The sequence below is a fragment of the Sesamum indicum genome, linkage group LG1 (genome assembly GCF_000512975.1).
Source record: "Sesamum indicum cultivar Zhongzhi No. 13 linkage group LG1, S_indicum_v1.0, whole genome shotgun sequence".
NCBI lineage: Eukaryota > Viridiplantae > Streptophyta > Magnoliopsida > Lamiales > Pedaliaceae > Sesamum > Sesamum indicum.
The window spans coordinates 9,244,845-9,262,878 of record NC_026145.1 but is presented as its reverse complement, the minus strand read 5'-3'; the positions used below and the strand labels follow the sequence as shown (position 1 = coordinate 9,262,878).

General features: G+C 36.3%; 2 protein-coding genes and 1 non-coding gene across 3 annotated transcripts; 1 reads left to right on the top strand and 2 right to left on the bottom strand.

The window, feature by feature from the left end:
* On the bottom strand, nt 5,570-10,181 carry LOC105159986 (probable sulfate transporter 3.3). The gene is made up of 13 exons (XM_011077224.2): nt 9,666-10,181; nt 9,527-9,575; nt 9,196-9,403; nt 8,904-9,075; nt 8,287-8,352; nt 7,553-7,666; nt 7,353-7,469; nt 7,073-7,199; nt 6,716-6,981; nt 6,429-6,619; nt 6,264-6,352; nt 6,103-6,179; nt 5,570-6,016 (listed from the first exon to the last, which is right to left on the bottom strand). The coding sequence occupies exons 1-13, from the start codon at nt 9,963-9,965 to the stop codon at nt 5,858-5,860; spliced, it is 1,935 nt and encodes a 644-aa protein (XP_011075526.1). The 5' UTR covers nt 9,966-10,181; the 3' UTR covers nt 5,570-5,857.
* Nucleotides 13,101-13,182, bottom strand: TRNAS-AGA. Its single transcript has one exon. It is a non-coding gene; the product is annotated as a tRNA-Ser (tRNA).
* Nucleotides 16,176-17,011, top strand: LOC105159976 (10 kDa chaperonin, mitochondrial-like). The gene is made up of 2 exons (XM_011077215.2): nt 16,176-16,562; nt 16,686-17,011. Exons 1-2 carry the CDS (start codon nt 16,315-16,317, stop codon nt 16,732-16,734), a joined length of 297 nt encoding a protein of 98 aa, XP_011075517.1. The 5' UTR covers nt 16,176-16,314; the 3' UTR covers nt 16,735-17,011.

Sequence of the window (18,034 nt, the reverse complement as noted above, 5' to 3'; positions counted from 1 at the left end):
AGGTCAGATAATGTTATCCTGAGATGTCATTCAATTGTCCTAAATCCTAATGATGGATCAAGATTTTCTAATTCCGATTCACAGTTAATAAGAGTGCAGGAGGTACAGAAGATAATTCTCCTTTTCCAAAGTTGAAAATCAAAACTCGTTTATGGGATAAACATCAAATAACATTGTATTCTCTTATTATTATGATGATAATGTCCATATCCCAAGCATTTATTAGTTATAATAGATCTTTTTAATTTTTATTTTTGACAATATATAATCTTTTTTTTTTTTGAAAGAAAGAAAGAAAAATCGAGTCAGTTCAATATTACAGAACCAACCTTGCTACATATGTAAGGGTTTAATTTAACTATGATTAGTGATAATAATTTTGGTGTTTGGAGTTTGTTAATAATCCACAATAATTAGTGGATACATATGAAATCTCACTTATGCTTTTGGCATGATTTGTATAGCACAATGAAGTTTGCTAGTTTCAATCAAAGGCACAACTTTTTCATATGTGTAATGAAGTGTGGATATGCACGCGCGGCATCCAATCACAATGGAACTGGGGGAGAGAGAGAAAGTGAATAAGAAGAAGAAGAGGAGAAAAGGGGAAAAGTGGGCAGAAAGCGTTGACATTTTGAGGAGTTAATGGAAAGAAGAATCTTATACTCACTCATTGCCCTTTTTCTCTCTTCATTTTCATTATATATTAATCGATGATTGTAGCAGTACTGTGTTTTTAATTTATTAAAATAAAATAAAAAAGATAGGAAGCATATGATGGATGATGGCCTCCTACATTCAGGTGCCAACCTTAGATTCTGAAAACTCTGCCTTTTCTTTCCTGTCATTGTTTTGTCTTCTTCCTATACTACTATTGCTATGCCAAAAACTCTTCTCTCTATGCTTTTTTTGTTTTTTTATTCATTAACATTTTAAATATTTGAATATTATTAATTTTGTTTTCATAGATTAATTCAACTTGATGTAAATGTTATACCTTATAGTAATTATCTAGAACTATTTTTCTTATTTCTTATATGCATAATTGAATCTAAAATTCAGCTAAAACTCTTACGGTTATTGGTCTCTAACGTGAATTATATTTGCCAAGTTCCACAGTTTCATCAATACAAGTTTGTATTGTTGATCCTCCCAAATTACACAACTTCAATACGTAACTTAGAAGGTTATATCCCTGCTATTTTCTTATATGCGGACAAAACTGTCTCCGAAGTTTGAATTCAGGGCTAAAGTTTAATATTTTTGAACATGCCATATCAAAAGAATGAAGAGAAAAAAAAAAAGAAAAAGAGAAAAACACTCGCCCCCTGGCAACTGTCAAAGAAATATATAGACTACCGTTTCATGCCAATTGAGAATCGTTTGCTATTAATACTTCTATATCAATTCAGATCACAGTAAACATAATTGTGGATAACCAAGTCACTACTCTACATGGAGTTCTTATACCAGGTACAAGAATGACAAAATTCAAGATGAATCCATAGTTCACCAAGTAAACTGGATGAACAGTGTCCACAGCTTGTCAATCTTTTCACTAGCCAAAAGAGTATCACCACCACCAAATCAGAGAACCAGATATATGAGCTGCAATAGACCAACTTGTTGCAAAGTTGTCCAGGGAACTTGATGGCAAAGTTATGGGCTCAGGTGATCCTTTGCTTTAGCAAACTACACAGTAACGGCACGTAAAATGATGAACAGGATGATCCACAGGCCCATCACTGCAAAGTTATATGAAGTAAGAAACAAGGGGAAAGAACTTTGAATGTTTTAGATTCTTATACTAGGGTTCATGGGGTTGGAGCTGAGAAAAACTAGAAGTTTGAATATAAGTATCTCTAACGGCAGTAGAAGGCTTTCAGCAACAAAAAATACGTCATTCTAATACAGTAAAATACCCATGCTGGTTGTGTGAGGTGTGTTTACTGGCAAACAAGCGACAAACCTAAGCCAGTCAATTACTAATATGAAAGATGAGAACAATTCATACCATCTCTCTTCTTATCCTTGATTCATGTCACCCTTGCACTTAATCCAGGGATGCGGAGACCAAATTCATGCTCAAACCACACAACTTGAGAAATCAGTTATGTTGGAGTGCTCAAGTGACTTGAATGGTACAGAGATATGCACAAGAACTCAAAGCCTTGAATCTTGTGGAAACGCTAATGCTGTCACAAGGACCATATGTGCTTCCTCACAAAAGTCTGCACCCACATACTGGCAGGACTAATAATCAAAATGTCCCCTTGAATTTTCCGCTGCATGATCATCAGTTGTGATGAAGTCATAGAAAGGAGCCAAGAATATTTGAAGATAACTTCAACTACATAACTTCCTATAATTATAATACGTATTGCTTAATCATAAGAGTGGCTCAGTTGTACTAGGTATTCTCGGTCACAAAAGTGGCTTAGTTTTCTCCTAGGTGAAAATTGCCGCATTTGGTGGCGTAGCTTGCTCTTGGAGGCAAATAGCTCAACAATTTTGCATTATTTTATAGTTTACTTTCACAGGGAAACAAAAGTAAACCCATGAAAAAGGTGAGAACATGTTCTTACAATGCAAGTAGCTCTCCCTAAGGTCATACATTTAAAGCAGAAACTGGATCCAGGACAATGTGTGTTGAGCTTATCCTTTTCCATGGAGAAGTATTCCACTTTCCACCTTTACCTGTGTATGTAGAAAAGAACTCAAAACTTCTATTGCCAGAAACATTTCCTCATACAGAAAAATATGTTGCTCAGAACTCAGAAGACTAACATCGGATTGCTGTGACAAAAGAACCAGATCTGCTTTGGTAGTTCGGGAGAATCTACAAAACCCAAAAACCTCATCCTGGAGTAGGTCAAATGAATTAGTAAGGATGGTAAACTTATGAAGAAAGTCAATAGGTTAATTTCAGTAGAAATTTAACACATCTTTTTAAAACTAGCAGCTGAACCACTGATTATCTATAACATATTGCAGACAGATATGTGAAATAGAAAATCAATGAATATTAACGAATAATGTCATGAAATATTCAATTGCAATCTACGTACAAACATAGGAAACAAAGAAAATGCAAATATTGCGAGAGCATGTTCATAATCACAACCCATGAGATAAGATTCTTTTATTGTATTGGCAGCAAAGAAACTTTTTTTTAGTCAAGTACTGTTTCAAAGAAACGCTACATTTTCCTTCGGTAGTGAAGCTACAGATGTTGATTCATTTACAGTTCAAATCCTTCCAGGGCCACTTCCCACGGAGACCAGAAATTTCCCATCAGGCCTGCATGAGATAACCAAGGGCAATTAAATCAAAAGTTCATTATAGATAACGTATTGCGTCCCGCATTGAAGTGTATGAGTTAGATTATATACCAATTACATGGAACTTGAAATCCATACCTTCACAGAAGTATGAAAATTAGCCCCATCAAGAGTCGATTCCACCTTGCCATCATGTACTGCACCATGTAATATAATCAGAAAACATACACAGCAGTACTCTTCTTGGGTGAAGATGCGTTTAGTTTCACATTCCAATTTTCTTTGAATGGGTAATCCTACAAAATTTTAACCCCATTCGATAATGTACTAAAATATCTACAAGCAAAGATGCAGCACTTGAAATTTCCGAAAAGAAAAGGCAGAATCTTTAGATTAGTTGCAGATATCATGTAAGTTCTGAACCTAAAATTGTAATATAGTTCTCTCGAGTTAAAAATAGTCAGCTGCATTGACATGTTATGCAGTTTATCATCCAATAGCATGGCATAATGATGCTATATTTCTTTTACCTCACCACCAACAGCAAGTAAGCTCTCCTCATTTTTAAAGGGCCTTGCCAACTGCTGTCCAACATCTTTCAATTTCTCCAGGGGTTTGTCAGATGATTTATGACACATAGTACGCTTGTCTGTGCTTGTGGCAGCATCCCATTCAGACCATCTGCATATCATTCCAAATAACTGTGAGAACATAACTAAGCTTCATCAGTAACTTGTATGAACAAATATATTGGGCGGGTGTTATGGTACCTAACAATATTCTGTATTTTTATAAATAATAGTATCTAACAAGAAGTGTGTTTTGGTTCATTACATCAGTATTTAAAATTTTGGCTGCACTTATCTGCTTAAGCATTAAATATTTAGAAAGCATAATCCATGAACAATTAGGGGCCTCAGATTATTTAATGAGAAGATAGCTCGAACACTGGTAGAAGAATGCATCTTAGCATACATTCCGTCCCACAAAGAAACTAGCCAGACCAGCGAAAGAAGTAAAGAAAAGAATTATCATGAATACTCTCTCATATGTGATATTATTTCACCTTGAATGTCCCTGTATCTACAGAATAGTGCAGTGGAAAACACACCAATATAATTAATATGCTTGTTATATAACTGTCTGAGCATTGTGGAATGGAGTCACCATCCCCCACAATTAGAGACGCCACATGATAAACATGAGGTCAATTCCTCCAGGACTTGGAAAGATACAATTCTAAGATTAGACATGAATGTCAGCCTCAACGCATGATAGGGGAGAAAGTACCTGTAACTTTGGGCAATGAACAAAGAACACGTTCTCCTCCCGAAAGCACTGCAATTCTGTATGGCAAATCACTTCCAGTTCCTATGCTGCCACCTTATAAAGATAAAAACTGCAACATTTATTAGTTAACTCTAAAAACTAAAGTAACAGTTTCAATTTTTCACCAGCATTAGAAATGCAATGGCCAGACAGGAGATGTACAGCATACTCTATACCAGAAAAAGCATATTCATACTTAACCTCCCAATACAGAAAAAGTAAATGTTCGAATCAGCAATCATAGCTACAAATCTTCCTTTAGTTTCCATGCACTACTTATTTTTAGTAACAACAAAATCTTGCCTCGGTTCTCTTAGAGACTGTATGAATTGAAAATTGTAAGAGCTTCTCATAAGGTAATAACTCCAAACTTCATGTTGTTTGAACAGACAGAAAAGAAGCCAAAATATGGCAATATATTTCAGCCAAAGTTAAAACCAATCTCCTAGCTTCAAATTTACAAAGATAGATCAAATACCAATAAATGAAACATGAATCATAACCACCAAATATTCATACATACATACATACGGCCTTAAACTATTTGTATGCGCATGGGTATATTGATCGGCAAGCTTACGGGCTGATCTGAAAGGGAATTGGATTCATAACAAAGACAGATAGGAGAAGAGCACTAGTAATGCCGGTTCGACCTTCTCCATCACCCCAGGCAAGCACGACGTGGCGGTTAACGGAGGAGGAACCGGCAGATTCCAAGGAACAATCTTGTCTTAAGGCGGCGGTGGCAGCAGCAGGAGGGACGCCGTAGTTCTGGCAGCTTGATTCGTCGCTGTTTGTATTGTCTCTCGTGCGAGTGTGTGGTTTTGACTTGTGAATTGAAATTCAGTTGCTACAGTTTTCACTTCTCAGCTTACGAGAGAAGCGGACCTTTTATGACCCGATTATGCTTTTCCGGGCCGGGTTTCCGAATCCGGATCAGCTATACAACAAAGAGAATATTTAGGCCGTGGGCTCAGTCCATGCCCAAATGGGACATTATTCATTGAGATATTCAGCCCAACATGAACTTTAGCGAAAAATATTTGGGCTTAAGCCCATGGATTTGTCTTACAACATACAACTTAGAAACATTTTGCATGACATCTCAAACTAGTACGTTCTATAGATATCTATACTCACAAAAGATCACACGTAAATGTTTCCTTGTCATGGAAAGCTTTCATTTTTCTGCCAAAATGACAAAAGGAAAAGGAAAATTATTGGTATAATTATTAATAGGCCTCTCATCATACATAACTAGATGAATGGCTCTTCACTGTTGACACAAGTGAAGTTACTGCTTCCCCAACTGTCAAGAACAAACAATCAGGTCTTGCTAATTCTTTGGCATCGTCGGCCCTTTGCAACTTTTCTATCACCTCACCAACTGGATTCACCAACACAAGCTGTGAACAAATTGCAGCAAAATCAGAGTTATAAAAAAAGCATTGGGAATTTACTAAGTGAAGTGAAGTTTTTTTGTATGACTTGCCTCCAAGTTCTTCTTTTCCAGTGCCATCTTCAAATCTTTGAAGAAGGAGACTCCATTTGTATCGATTGCGCTCACAGCTGGAAAGGATTATTAATTAACTCTATAGTGAAATAAAAGATCATGTAGACATTGGAATCACTTTTGCTTCTCTGTGAACTCACCAGACAAATCAAGAATCACAAACTTAACTTCAGACTTCTTTTTAGCATTTGCATCTTCTGTTTCATATTCTTCTATCCATCTTGTAATCCTGACAAACAACAAATATGTCAAAGTAATGTAACATGGGAAAAATTTCTAGAAAAATAGGAGATTGAGCAACCAACCTTTCCTTAAGATAAGTGGTATTAGCAAAGTTAATTGGAGCTTCAATACTCAGAATTAGGAATCCAGGAACGCTGACAGCTTCTTTGTAGTGGTGAAGATTGCGATAAATATCTGTACCGGGTATGTTTCCCAATATCACAGTTTTAGGCCTAGTGATTTGTAGCAGAACCTTGAAAACAGATATTCCCACCTGTACATTATGGCCATCACATTTAGCTTGAATTACCATTAAAGGGAGAATAAAAAGAATTCTTCTGTAGTGATAGTAAAGAATGAGATAATTTACAGCAATGGCTAGGCCCTCCTGGACAGAGATGAAGAGGACTCCCAAGAATGCACATAACATCACAAGAAAATCAAATTTGTCGATCTTCCAAATTTGGCAGGCAGCCGGAACAGTGACGATGATTGCCCCCAACACGACGTTTGGTGTGTACTGAAAGAGCGGCATGAGGAAGAGGAGCGTTACCATGACCGTCACTGCCATTATTATGTTAGAAACTGCAGTTTTGCACCCTGCGTTGTGATTCACAGCCGATCTTGAAAAAGCACCTGTTTTACCACTCATTTCAGTCAATTTATCTGTCCATCCTTCTGTGGTAAACATTATTAAGAAGAGTATGAGTTTGTGGTAAAAGTGCACCTGTTGTGACATAACAAGAAGTGGACGAGCCAACTATATTCATTAGTCCGATAGCAATCATCTCCTTGTTTCCATCCACCTGATAGTTCTTCAATGCTGCAAATGTCCTTCCAACCGCAATTCCTTCCTGTTTCACAAATTCTTTGTTTAAATAAGATGTAAAGCAAGCATCATGAACTTTAGAGTTTTAAACCAATCCTCAATGATCCGAAGATAATTATTCTTAACATATTATTCGGTTCTTGAAGGAAAATTAAGTTGAGGTGGAAGAGTTGCTTACTGTAAGCGAAATGATACCAGTGATGAGACCTGTTTTCATTACAAGTCCCAAATAGCTACCATGAAAATGCAGCATGTTCCATGAAGGGGGATTCAAGCCTTCTTGTAGTTTCCCAATCTGATTTGAGAAAAACACATTATTAGAAGAGTGGAAGAGAATGTAAACAAGGATATAGAGAACAGAGGAGCGTGGGAACATACGACACTGATGCCATGATTTTGAGCTTTGAATGCAAAAACCAGCAGAGTTGAGAGGATAACAGAAAGGAGAGGTGCTCCAGCTGACACCCAAAATAGCTTTGGTTTCTTCATGCTCTGCATTATACATCAATACACAGTAACATCATAATTCTATTGGTTCATAAGCTTTCCGATTTTCTTGGCACGAGTTTCGATTCTGGTTTGTAGCAGAAAATCATGAATATCATTCAACTCGTTGGTCTTGGCCAAATCTCTTTTTAGTACAAATCTATATCAGTTCCAACTGCAGTAATTAAGGTCTTTGTGTTTGACATACTTTCTTCTCTTTATTCGGAGTTACTTACTAGAAACTGACCATCAATCACCAAGAATTATCGGTTAAGTTTGATCCAAAATGATAGAGGCAGAATTACAGTTTATGGTGGACAAAGAAACAGTTATAAATAAACAATTTTACTACAGATTTCGTCTCAGTTGGTTCACGGGTTCAAGAGTTGCAAATCTAGAGGTGTCCAATCCTCAAGTAATTATCTAAAGTGATTATTGCAAAGTAATTAAGATATTTAGGATTTGAATTATGCCAAACTACATAGTATAAAACAAATTAACGACTATCCAGATCTCATATATATATTAACTGGCCCTTTTGGATTTCACCATTGTAAAATTTGTCCAAACAGCGGAGCACCAGAGGTAAAATAAAATAGCGTAACATGAGAAAACCGAAAACGTACAATATGTCTAGCCAGAAGGAGGAACACCAGAAAGCAAAATCCCATGAGAATAGTTTCCCACGACCACTGCGCAACAATCAGAGATAATTGAAAATGTTAGAATTTAATTATGTGTTCTTATCCATTGAAAAGAAAAGCAATTATTACAGAGATGAAAAAGTCACAAATATTTATTTCAGACAACACCAACGTGTCAGCATGTGCATAAGTGTCTTCATATACTTTTTTTATTTGTTCTGTTCTTTTGTTTTCTTGGCAAAAAGGCAATAAAATCAACTTTTAGGCAAAGGGGGACAAAGTAGAATAGGATCATTTTGGTCATACGCTAGCTTATATGACAAACCCTTTTTCTTTTTTTAATAATAAAAAATAGTGGCCGTAATTTAGCCATAATTAAGATTAAAAAAAATGTAGAAATTCAGGATGGATTATAAGTATGTATGTTGAGAATTATGTGTGTGAGTCGAAGATATTTGATGAGTTGAATTAAATAAAATGTTGTTGGTAATTAATGTGATGATGAGATAATTAAGAATAGTTAGTTAGCATGCAGGTAGGTACCATTTTATTCTGCATCTGAATTAAAGAATTAAAAGTGAAGAAATTAATTAATTAACCTCATGTGTGTTGTGGAAAACAGAAGTCAAAACAGGAACTATGCCCATTTTCTTAGTGAAGTGAGTGATGCCAAGAAGGCTCTTAAGCTGCTGAAGAGAGACAATAATGGCAGCACCAGCCATGAATCCGATGAGAGTTGCTTTCGAAAGAAAGTCGATGATAAATCCAAGCCTGGACCAAACACATTAAGGAAAAGCAAATTAGTGTGTGCAGTGAGGTCAGGTGGTCTTTATGAGGCCTGGGAAGAAAGAAGATATCAATAATTAATTAAGGATGAAAGAATCAATCAACCTTAAGAAGCCAAGAGAAGCTTGAAAAAGCCCGGCAAAAAAGGTCGAAGAGAATGCGAGTTGAAGAAACAAAATGGGGTCTTTAGCAGGTGAAACTACTTGTCTCAGCATTGATCCCATTATCAGAGAAGCAATCGAAACTGGACCTACTGCAAGATCTCTTGAGCTCCCAAGAACAGCGTATATTAGGGGAGGCACAAAACTTGAATCTGAATAGAACACCAAAAAACAAACGTAAACGATTGATTAAAGCAGATCATATATGGTTACTTGCAAACCCTTTTAATTTAACGAAAATTCAACAACAGATATATCAATGGTTGGTTGCTTACATAGACCGACGATTGGAGGCAAATTAGCCAGCTTTGCGTAACTTATACCCTGAAAATGTAAAATATTTATGAATATAATTATTTGTAATTAACCATATACATACAGTATGTATATATTGTTCATAAATAGAAAATTAACCTGAGGTATGGCAAGGCTGGCTATGGTGAGACCAGAAACAATATCAGATTTGAGGAGTGTGAGACTATACTTGGGACCCCATTCAAGTATGGGAAATATGTACTGCGCTCCAAGAATCAACTTTACTTTCCATGACTGGCCCTTGAACTGGCGCAGAGGATCATCCGGGAAGAAGGTTTCTTTGAGGCGTGTCCTCAGTTTCTCAAGGGTGCTACGGTGAGGAGGCGGAGCCACACGGTGCACCTCCGTCTCCATGGCTATTTCCACCGCCTCACGATGATCAGAACTGTTTGGTTCCATTATGGACTGAGTGCGTATGTGGGATGGGATATATGGGGTGGGGGGTGCTGCTGGAGCAGTAGTTCTTTGGTTAATTTGGTGTCCTATTTATTTTATCGAGGTTGAGGTTCCTCAATCAGACATTCAAAAAGACCGCTACTCTACAAATTAGTACTTGCCAACTTGCTTGCTTTATATACAAATAATTTGCAATTTGCATGAACATATATATACAGGTCGGGGTAAACACATGTGTATTCGTGTCTGTCTGTGTGTATTTATATGTGCATGTTAATCTTTATTTATTTAAACTATTATAAGGGATTATTTAATGATATATATTGATGATCGAATATGATTAAATATTAGTATAAGAAAAAATAAAAAGGAGAAACGCAAGTCAAAGAGGATGTGGGAAAAAGAAATAGAAAAAGCAATTATGATGGGATGCAAGTGTTGGGTAAGAGTCAATTCTGTATCAAATGTGTGGCTATTTTGCTCTTAATTCCTCTCTAATCTTTATTACCTCTTTCTTTTTGTTATGATCTTAATTTGTAAGAATCATTACATGCATATTAATTATTACACATATACATACCAACACTGCAATTATAGGCTAATAAGTGTGTTTGTATTTGGTAAAGTAGAATAAAAGGTGGCAACTACCTTATTTAGTTTCTTTTTAATAATTTATTCATTTGTAACAACATATTAATTAATAGCCTCAACTTCTAATTATATAGTAGCGAATATTATATATATATATATATATATGTGCGTGTCGGATTTAATCCGAATATTGTTGTACGTAGTTTAATCATATTTAAACATGATAAACTCTAATACAAAAATTCATTTATATGTAGCTGAGTATGAAATACTATATATAAAGCACGGATAGGATATATAATAAATCAATGATTTAATATGAGAATCTCTCCATGGGCCCGAGAGAGAGAGAAGGCGGTAACAATAAGTACGTAGTCCATGGAAATAAAATAAATAAATAATAATTGAATTTAGAATATTGGAGAGTGGGAAGTCCCAAGGTAGCTTATAAAGTTTGCATAAAACTGGTCTGCTACGTATTAAATGTGGCTATTAACACATTTATGTGGAGAGGTGAGGTGAGGTCAGGTGGACGGGACTACTACTCTTCTCTGCCTAGACCCCTGCATCTGCATGCCTTTCGGGAAGGAACCACTCAGACTTGATAAATAATTATCTCCCTACTTAATTTATATATATATATATATATGATTTTATTAATAAATTGCGTCAGGATCACAGTCCCAGTCCCACTTTCTAGTTTATCCATTATCGATCATTGCTCATAAAATACACTGAAAAGTTGCTTTATTATGAAGAAACATTCATGCTTTTATTTCAATACTATATATTATTATGTGGTTAGAACATTCGCTTTGATGAGTATATTCAGGAATCTCGACTGTATCACTGCATGGGATTGCCTAAATTATATATAAGATGATGATGCAAAGAAAATTAATTGACACTTTTTTTTTTAATTTCTTATTTATTTGTATAAATTTTCAAGCTTATTTTATTTGAAGTTCTAGTGATGGACGCAAGTATAAACGTAGCGTGTCAACCCTCTACTAGATTATACGTACAGAGCAGCAAGATCATGTGTAGTGATCGATATTTGTGGTTAGCTCAGCAGAGTACTAGTTGAATAGAAAAGAACAAGTGTTAGTTCCCTTTCATTTAATCATTTGCATCATCATCTGCCTATCAACCACAGACGCACGATGAGGTTGCAAGCAAGCAGTAGTCGATGATGATGATGATGAGATCAACAACATGGTCGTGGCAGCGATGATCGATCTTAAATGTCGTGTTCAATCCAACAGTTAATGTGTCCGGATTTGGGCACTACGTGCTGTATACATTTTTATGAATGCAAATTGATTAATGGAATCATGGATCATCAAGTTCCTATAAAAATACTAAACTAATTAGTTCACATGTCTAACCAATTAATATTCCCTGCTGATTACATAATATTGGTTTTTGGCATTATACGTCTAATGCTCACGGGCCTCTTCATCACAACACATGATCATTAAGATAAAATGTTTTTCTTTTTTTTTTTTTTTTTGAGTGTTTTGGAAATCATTCAAATTTTCAAGATTGAGACAAATGAAGAGACATAGATGTATATGTATGTACTCATCTTTTACTTTTTATATAATCTTTTCTCCTAACTTGGGGGTGGTCAGACCTAACTTATCATACAACAAATATTTATTACATTTTGAAATTTTATTGATAACCATGTTAGTAGTTTTGGCTTGTTTTAATATTATGGTCAAACGAGAATTCATTAGAGAAGCGGTTAGTAAATTCACAATATTTGTTGTGGTCTCAAAACTACTAATTATATATATATATATATATATATTCCAAGTGATGATGAGTCCCATGTCCCTACATGAGTAAAAAGAGGCAACTTATAAGAAAACCTAGTCCTTTGCTTTAGTTTAGATATATCCCAATTAATTCCTACAGTACTACACTTTTACTTTTATAAGAAAAGCTTCTTTTTTTGTAATATGATGAAGAGTGGAGGTTTGTTTTGAGGATGGAAACAAAGTAGATAGAGATGGGTTTCAGCTTCAATGGTAGATAGGGTGAGTTTCATTAAAGCCAATTGGGGATCCAATGTAAGAGACAAAGGGATGGAAAAGTGAAGCAGATGGATGGATGATTCTGATCACAATTAATTGTAATTAAAATGATGGAGCAGAACAAGTATATATGATGATGATGATGGGGAGTGGGTGAGGATAAACATAGTTAGGGAGCTTATCATCATCACCAAAGTTCCCTTTTTGAGTTGAGGAATTGGAGCCACTCAACTCATATATCCCTTCTTTTGTTTGGCCCACAGCACTCACTATAGTAGAGCCAATGCCATGGACGGATATGTAGTATGTACCCCCTCTCTCTTGTGCTTGCTGTGCCTGTGCCTGTATGAGCGTGATCGTGCATGGACGGTTTGAACAATAATTGAAGCATGCTTACCAGTACCACCGCTTATCTTCAGAGATTTAGGTTCGGTTGGCGTACTGGAATTTTGTGGTGCTGACAGCCAACCATATCAAAATAAGAAAATAGCTAAAAGACTCATGACGTGGTCGGCAGGATTCGAACCTGCGCGGGCAGAGCCCACATGATTTCTAGTCATGCCCGATAACCACTCCGGCACGACCACCTGTTTTGTTTACAGAAAGGGTTTGTTTCATCATGTAATGTTGAACACACAGTATCAATGCTAATACGTTCAAAACGCTGATAGGTTTGGGAAAAAATGGAAAAAAGAAATGTGGGTCACGTAAAGATTCGACGCACCAAATGAAGGGTCCACACGGAGAAGATTCTGCACTGGTATGCCAATGCCACCCACAATCAAGATTAGGTCTCAACTCAGAGTGGAAGGCTACGGAATAAATTGCATATTCTAAAGTCCAAAAGGACCATGCAACGCAGGCGCACTAAAACCGTATCTCCATCACATACATACATACCTATATATTCAAATTTAAAAAATATAAAAGGAGTGCATGTGTATGTGTGTGTCTGAGGAAACCAACAAGTTGATCTAAATGAATTGTTTTTGTTGAAAGAAACTTGACGAGTTGACGTCAAATAGCACTTACTTTGTTGACTTGTTTCTTCTCCCATTTTCATATCACCCAATTCTGTTTCAAGATCTCGCGTATCTTTAAGGAAGAATTCAATTCCACCAAACTGTTTAATTTCTTCTCCCATTTTCATATACTCTTTTCTTCCTTGTTTCCATAAATTTGCTATTGTTGTGTTTCTTGAACCACCGAGAAGATCGAATCAAATCTCAAATTACTTGATCTAATCTAGATCATAATTTTATTTTCTAAGGTCTCAAAGATGTGAATTGGGCAAGAGAGAATCAAAGTGTAAAGATTTTTTACAGTTAAAAAAATATTCGGGACCTTATTAACAAACATTACTGAAAGCTGTCGTCAATTAATACTAAATCGGAACTTTTTTAGTCCAAGTTAGGCACCAATAGGTCAATATCTATATATATATATATAGCAAAACGATATCCATTTCAAGCATTTTATATGCGAGTGGAATGGAGTGGAGTGGAGTGTGCAAACTGCAATGTGTATGCCTTCCTCCTGCTTTTATATTTAACCTTTTGCCTAATTGAGTGGAGGTAGGAGACAGTAGGCAGGCCTCAGCTAGCCCTGACCATATTCAACCATATCTGCACTCTTTCAATTTTAGTTACTTCTTTTCGCACCATTCCTACTTGATTTATTATCTACCAACGGGTAAAATATTTCAGAATCTTGGACCAATCTTTGTGCATGCTGACGACACGACATGACGGGTTGAACAATTACCAATTCTAAATTGGCAACTTCTTTTTTTAAGTGAAGCAATCAAATTAATTATCTCATTTAATTTGAAACAACCAGTACAAAAGTAGTCCATAATTCTGACTCGGTTGGACTTCCAACTTTTATACTGAAATAAATTGTAAAAAATTATTGGCTCTAAATTATAATTACAAAAGTGAAATGTGAATGGTTTGGTGTGGTGTGGTGGTAGTGTGCCCTCCCCAGAAAATGTGGCGCAAGAAAGCTGGTTTAGAAACCACATTTATTGGAAGCTAATGATTTCACATCAGTTACAGAATGTCCCAACTCACACATGCTTTACTGTTACATATATGCTCCCTTCGAATCAACATTAATTCTGAACAACACATAGTTGTTCATATTCTTATATCAGCATCATTTTATTTGTGATTGTAATTTTGCTCCACTTGATTTGAGTCAAAACAAAACATTTCAACGAGACTCAATAAACTAACTACTAATGTCCTTATTTTTCCTTGTTTGTTAAAGACAATTATGCTCTAAAGCGCAATTATACAATACACGTGGCTCAATCTTGCTCGCCTCTTTTTTGGTTTTGCTTGAGCTGAATGTTTCGAGACACATTTGTTTTCAATCAATTTTCCTCCAAATAATTAAGCATTTTTTCCTTAAGAAAATATGCAATCATCAGTTGGATACTAGAATCTTCTCAGGGTCTGGGAGATGATGGGAACATTGAATTTGGGAAGAAAAATGATGGATGTTGTGGTGGTCATTGTCAGGGGGAGTTGGGGGGATGGATAAGTGAGTGTATGCCGTTGCCATGGGCTTTAGCAGAAGATACCATTAATTATTCATTTGATTGTGCACCACTCTTATTGCATATTCTTTGATGGTCCAAAAGCAAAAGCGTAAACCTCTTCTATTTGGATTTTACTTTGGTTATGAGGGACGAGGAGGGACAAGTAGTCAATATGAATCTGATTATGGTATGGATGCAGTTGGGCAACAACAACTTATGATTGAGCTAAAAGAAAAAAAACCGAGTGGTCCAAGAATGCCGTCCACAGATGATGGGGAACTCTTGGTCCAACCCCTTTTTCATCGTGTGAGCCTCAGCAACTCATGGAGAGGGTGGTGAATATGGTAACTGCTGTTGAAATTCCCACGCCTCTGCCTCTCAATAATTTTGTTGCAAGTGGATGTCAATTTATGAATTTACTTGTAAGTAATCATTGTTTTTGAAGATTTTTATTTAGTTTGCAATATAAAGATATATCGATAACATGATGCTCTTGTTGAATTTTGATTAGATTATGTCAAATCATGAATTCTAACTCTAAAATTGCAGAAATCTCTCATACATTTATCCCAAATTTTGGAGACAATTTAAGATTTTGCATGTCTTATGAACATTGAAGAGATTATGGAGTAGAGAGATTAAATTTAAGCACATGATTGTTAACTATGGTATACATATTTATTTCCTGACCATTGGTTTAGAATTACTTGAACAATTAGACATCATATTCCTTACCGAAGTAGACAGTTGCGAGGCCCGAAGTATTTGAAGTATGGATAGAAGATATGGTGTCAAGTAGGTTAGTGGGCTCTAAATGATGATGGAGAAGCCCCTATGAACATGATGAAAAAGTTGATGCCCAGCTATTTGAAACAAACCATATGTTCTTGGGACTTTTTAGAAATGTCCATCTTGCAATATTAAATTGTGAAGACTCAAAACTAAGTAAGAGAAACAGCCCAGCAGCCCTTTTCTTTTTTTGTTTCTTGGCCCAAATCAAGTTCTTTATTACAGCTGTAGAACCCTAAACCCCCTCTGGAATACAGCCTAGAACCTTCCACTTAAAACTCCCTCTTTCTATTTGTTACCACTCAGACTCGCTCACGACGAGATAGTTTGTTTATCTTGGTAGTGAACTGATCTTCTGCGTCTGCAAGTTGAATCCCGTTCGGCAATGGCTAAACGGTTGATCCCAACTCTGAACAGAGTACTTGTGGAGAAAATTGTGCCCCCTTCCAAAACCACAGCTGGTATTCTCCTCCCAGAAAAATCATCCAAGTTGAACTCTGGTAAAGTGGTTGCGGTTGGACCCGGGCTGCGTGGGGAAGCAGGGGGGAACCATATCCCGGTTGCTGTGAAAGAAGGCGACACGGTTCTTTTGCCTGAATATGGGGGAACACAAGTCAAATTGGGCGAAAAAGAGTGAGTGAGCTTTTTCATGATCTTGCAAGATTGCTTTGTCATTCACTGTGTTTTGCTTTCTTGGTAGGGTGAACTGACGGCTAACTTAACTCTCCGTGTTGGGGGAATGGAATGCATATGCAGGTACCATTTGTACAGGGATGAGGATATCTTGGGGACTCTGCACGATTAATCAATCCATAAAACAACGTTAGGAATGTCGCATGGATTGGATTGAATTGGGTTTCGGCTTCATGTTTGTTTCTTGAGATTAGTTGTAGGTGTTGGTGTTTCAAGTGTAACTGATTATTGAAGTTGTTTTGCAATCCAATGATCAATGAGGAATTCTGTTTTTGAGGTCGTTATCTTTGGTTCAAATTGCTGTGGCAGTTTGTTATTATTACCTAAAAGGAAAAGCTGCGCTTTTGACATAATTGATTGTGATTGTGCTCCTCCCAATTCTCATTCAACTGTTTATGTTTGAATTTTGAAGTGTCGGGTTTTCCGTTTGATCGTGTCTGATGGACTTGGTGGTGAATTTGATTCTTTGATTAAGTGTATGCATCTAGATTACTTATCAGATTCTTTTTACTTCCATACGGATAACTCTCTAATGGATTCTAATTGATGATGATCGCAGTATATAGACATCCTCCTTTTTCTGTGTTGTTCAAGTGGGATTAAAAATTGTGTTGACTATAGGGATTAATTAATATGCACGACGTGGGAGACAATGTTTTTGTATTGTAGCTGAAGTTGAATTGTGGTGGGAACAGTAATAAGATCCAGATTTGGAGTTGCAGTTAGGAGGTGTCTGTGCCACTTCCATTGATCTACTACACATTCATAAGCTAATGGATGGAGATGTGTTTTTTTGAAGCTACACAAGTGGCGATGTATGGTGTTGAGTTGAGTGGTTGAAAAGGTACCCTACTCAAGCAAATAATTGGAAGGCAAATGCAAAGAAACTGAGTGGATTGAATTTTGATCTTGAAACATTGATATACTAAAACTAATTTCATGTTAAAGCCCTAATTATGTGCAGAGTCATACAAATTCAACAACTACTACATTAATTCTCCAAATCCTTATCTTGTGTTGTGTAAATCAAGCTGTGAGAGCCTATTTTATTTTTAATTTCTCCATTTGAAAAGAAAAAAAAATGGATGGAAGTGGAAGAGGAAGTTGGAAGGAAAGTAGATTCGAATTACAAGTGAAGAAGCAAAAGACAGAAAAGAAAATAATAATAGTAGTAGCAGTACAGGCTGTTTGGTTTTGGTATTGATGTTAGTGTTGGGTAAAATGGCGCAACACGAGGCGTGACATATGTGCCTTCACCACGTGCTCTCCAACTCCAACTCCAACTCCAACTTGGCAGGGGTGCTCCATTGTTGGGATTTCTTCCATCCTTTCTTTAAGCTGTCAATAACCTGTATGGTCGCCCTACCATTACCATTACCATTACCAATACTATCTATTATATTATTATTATT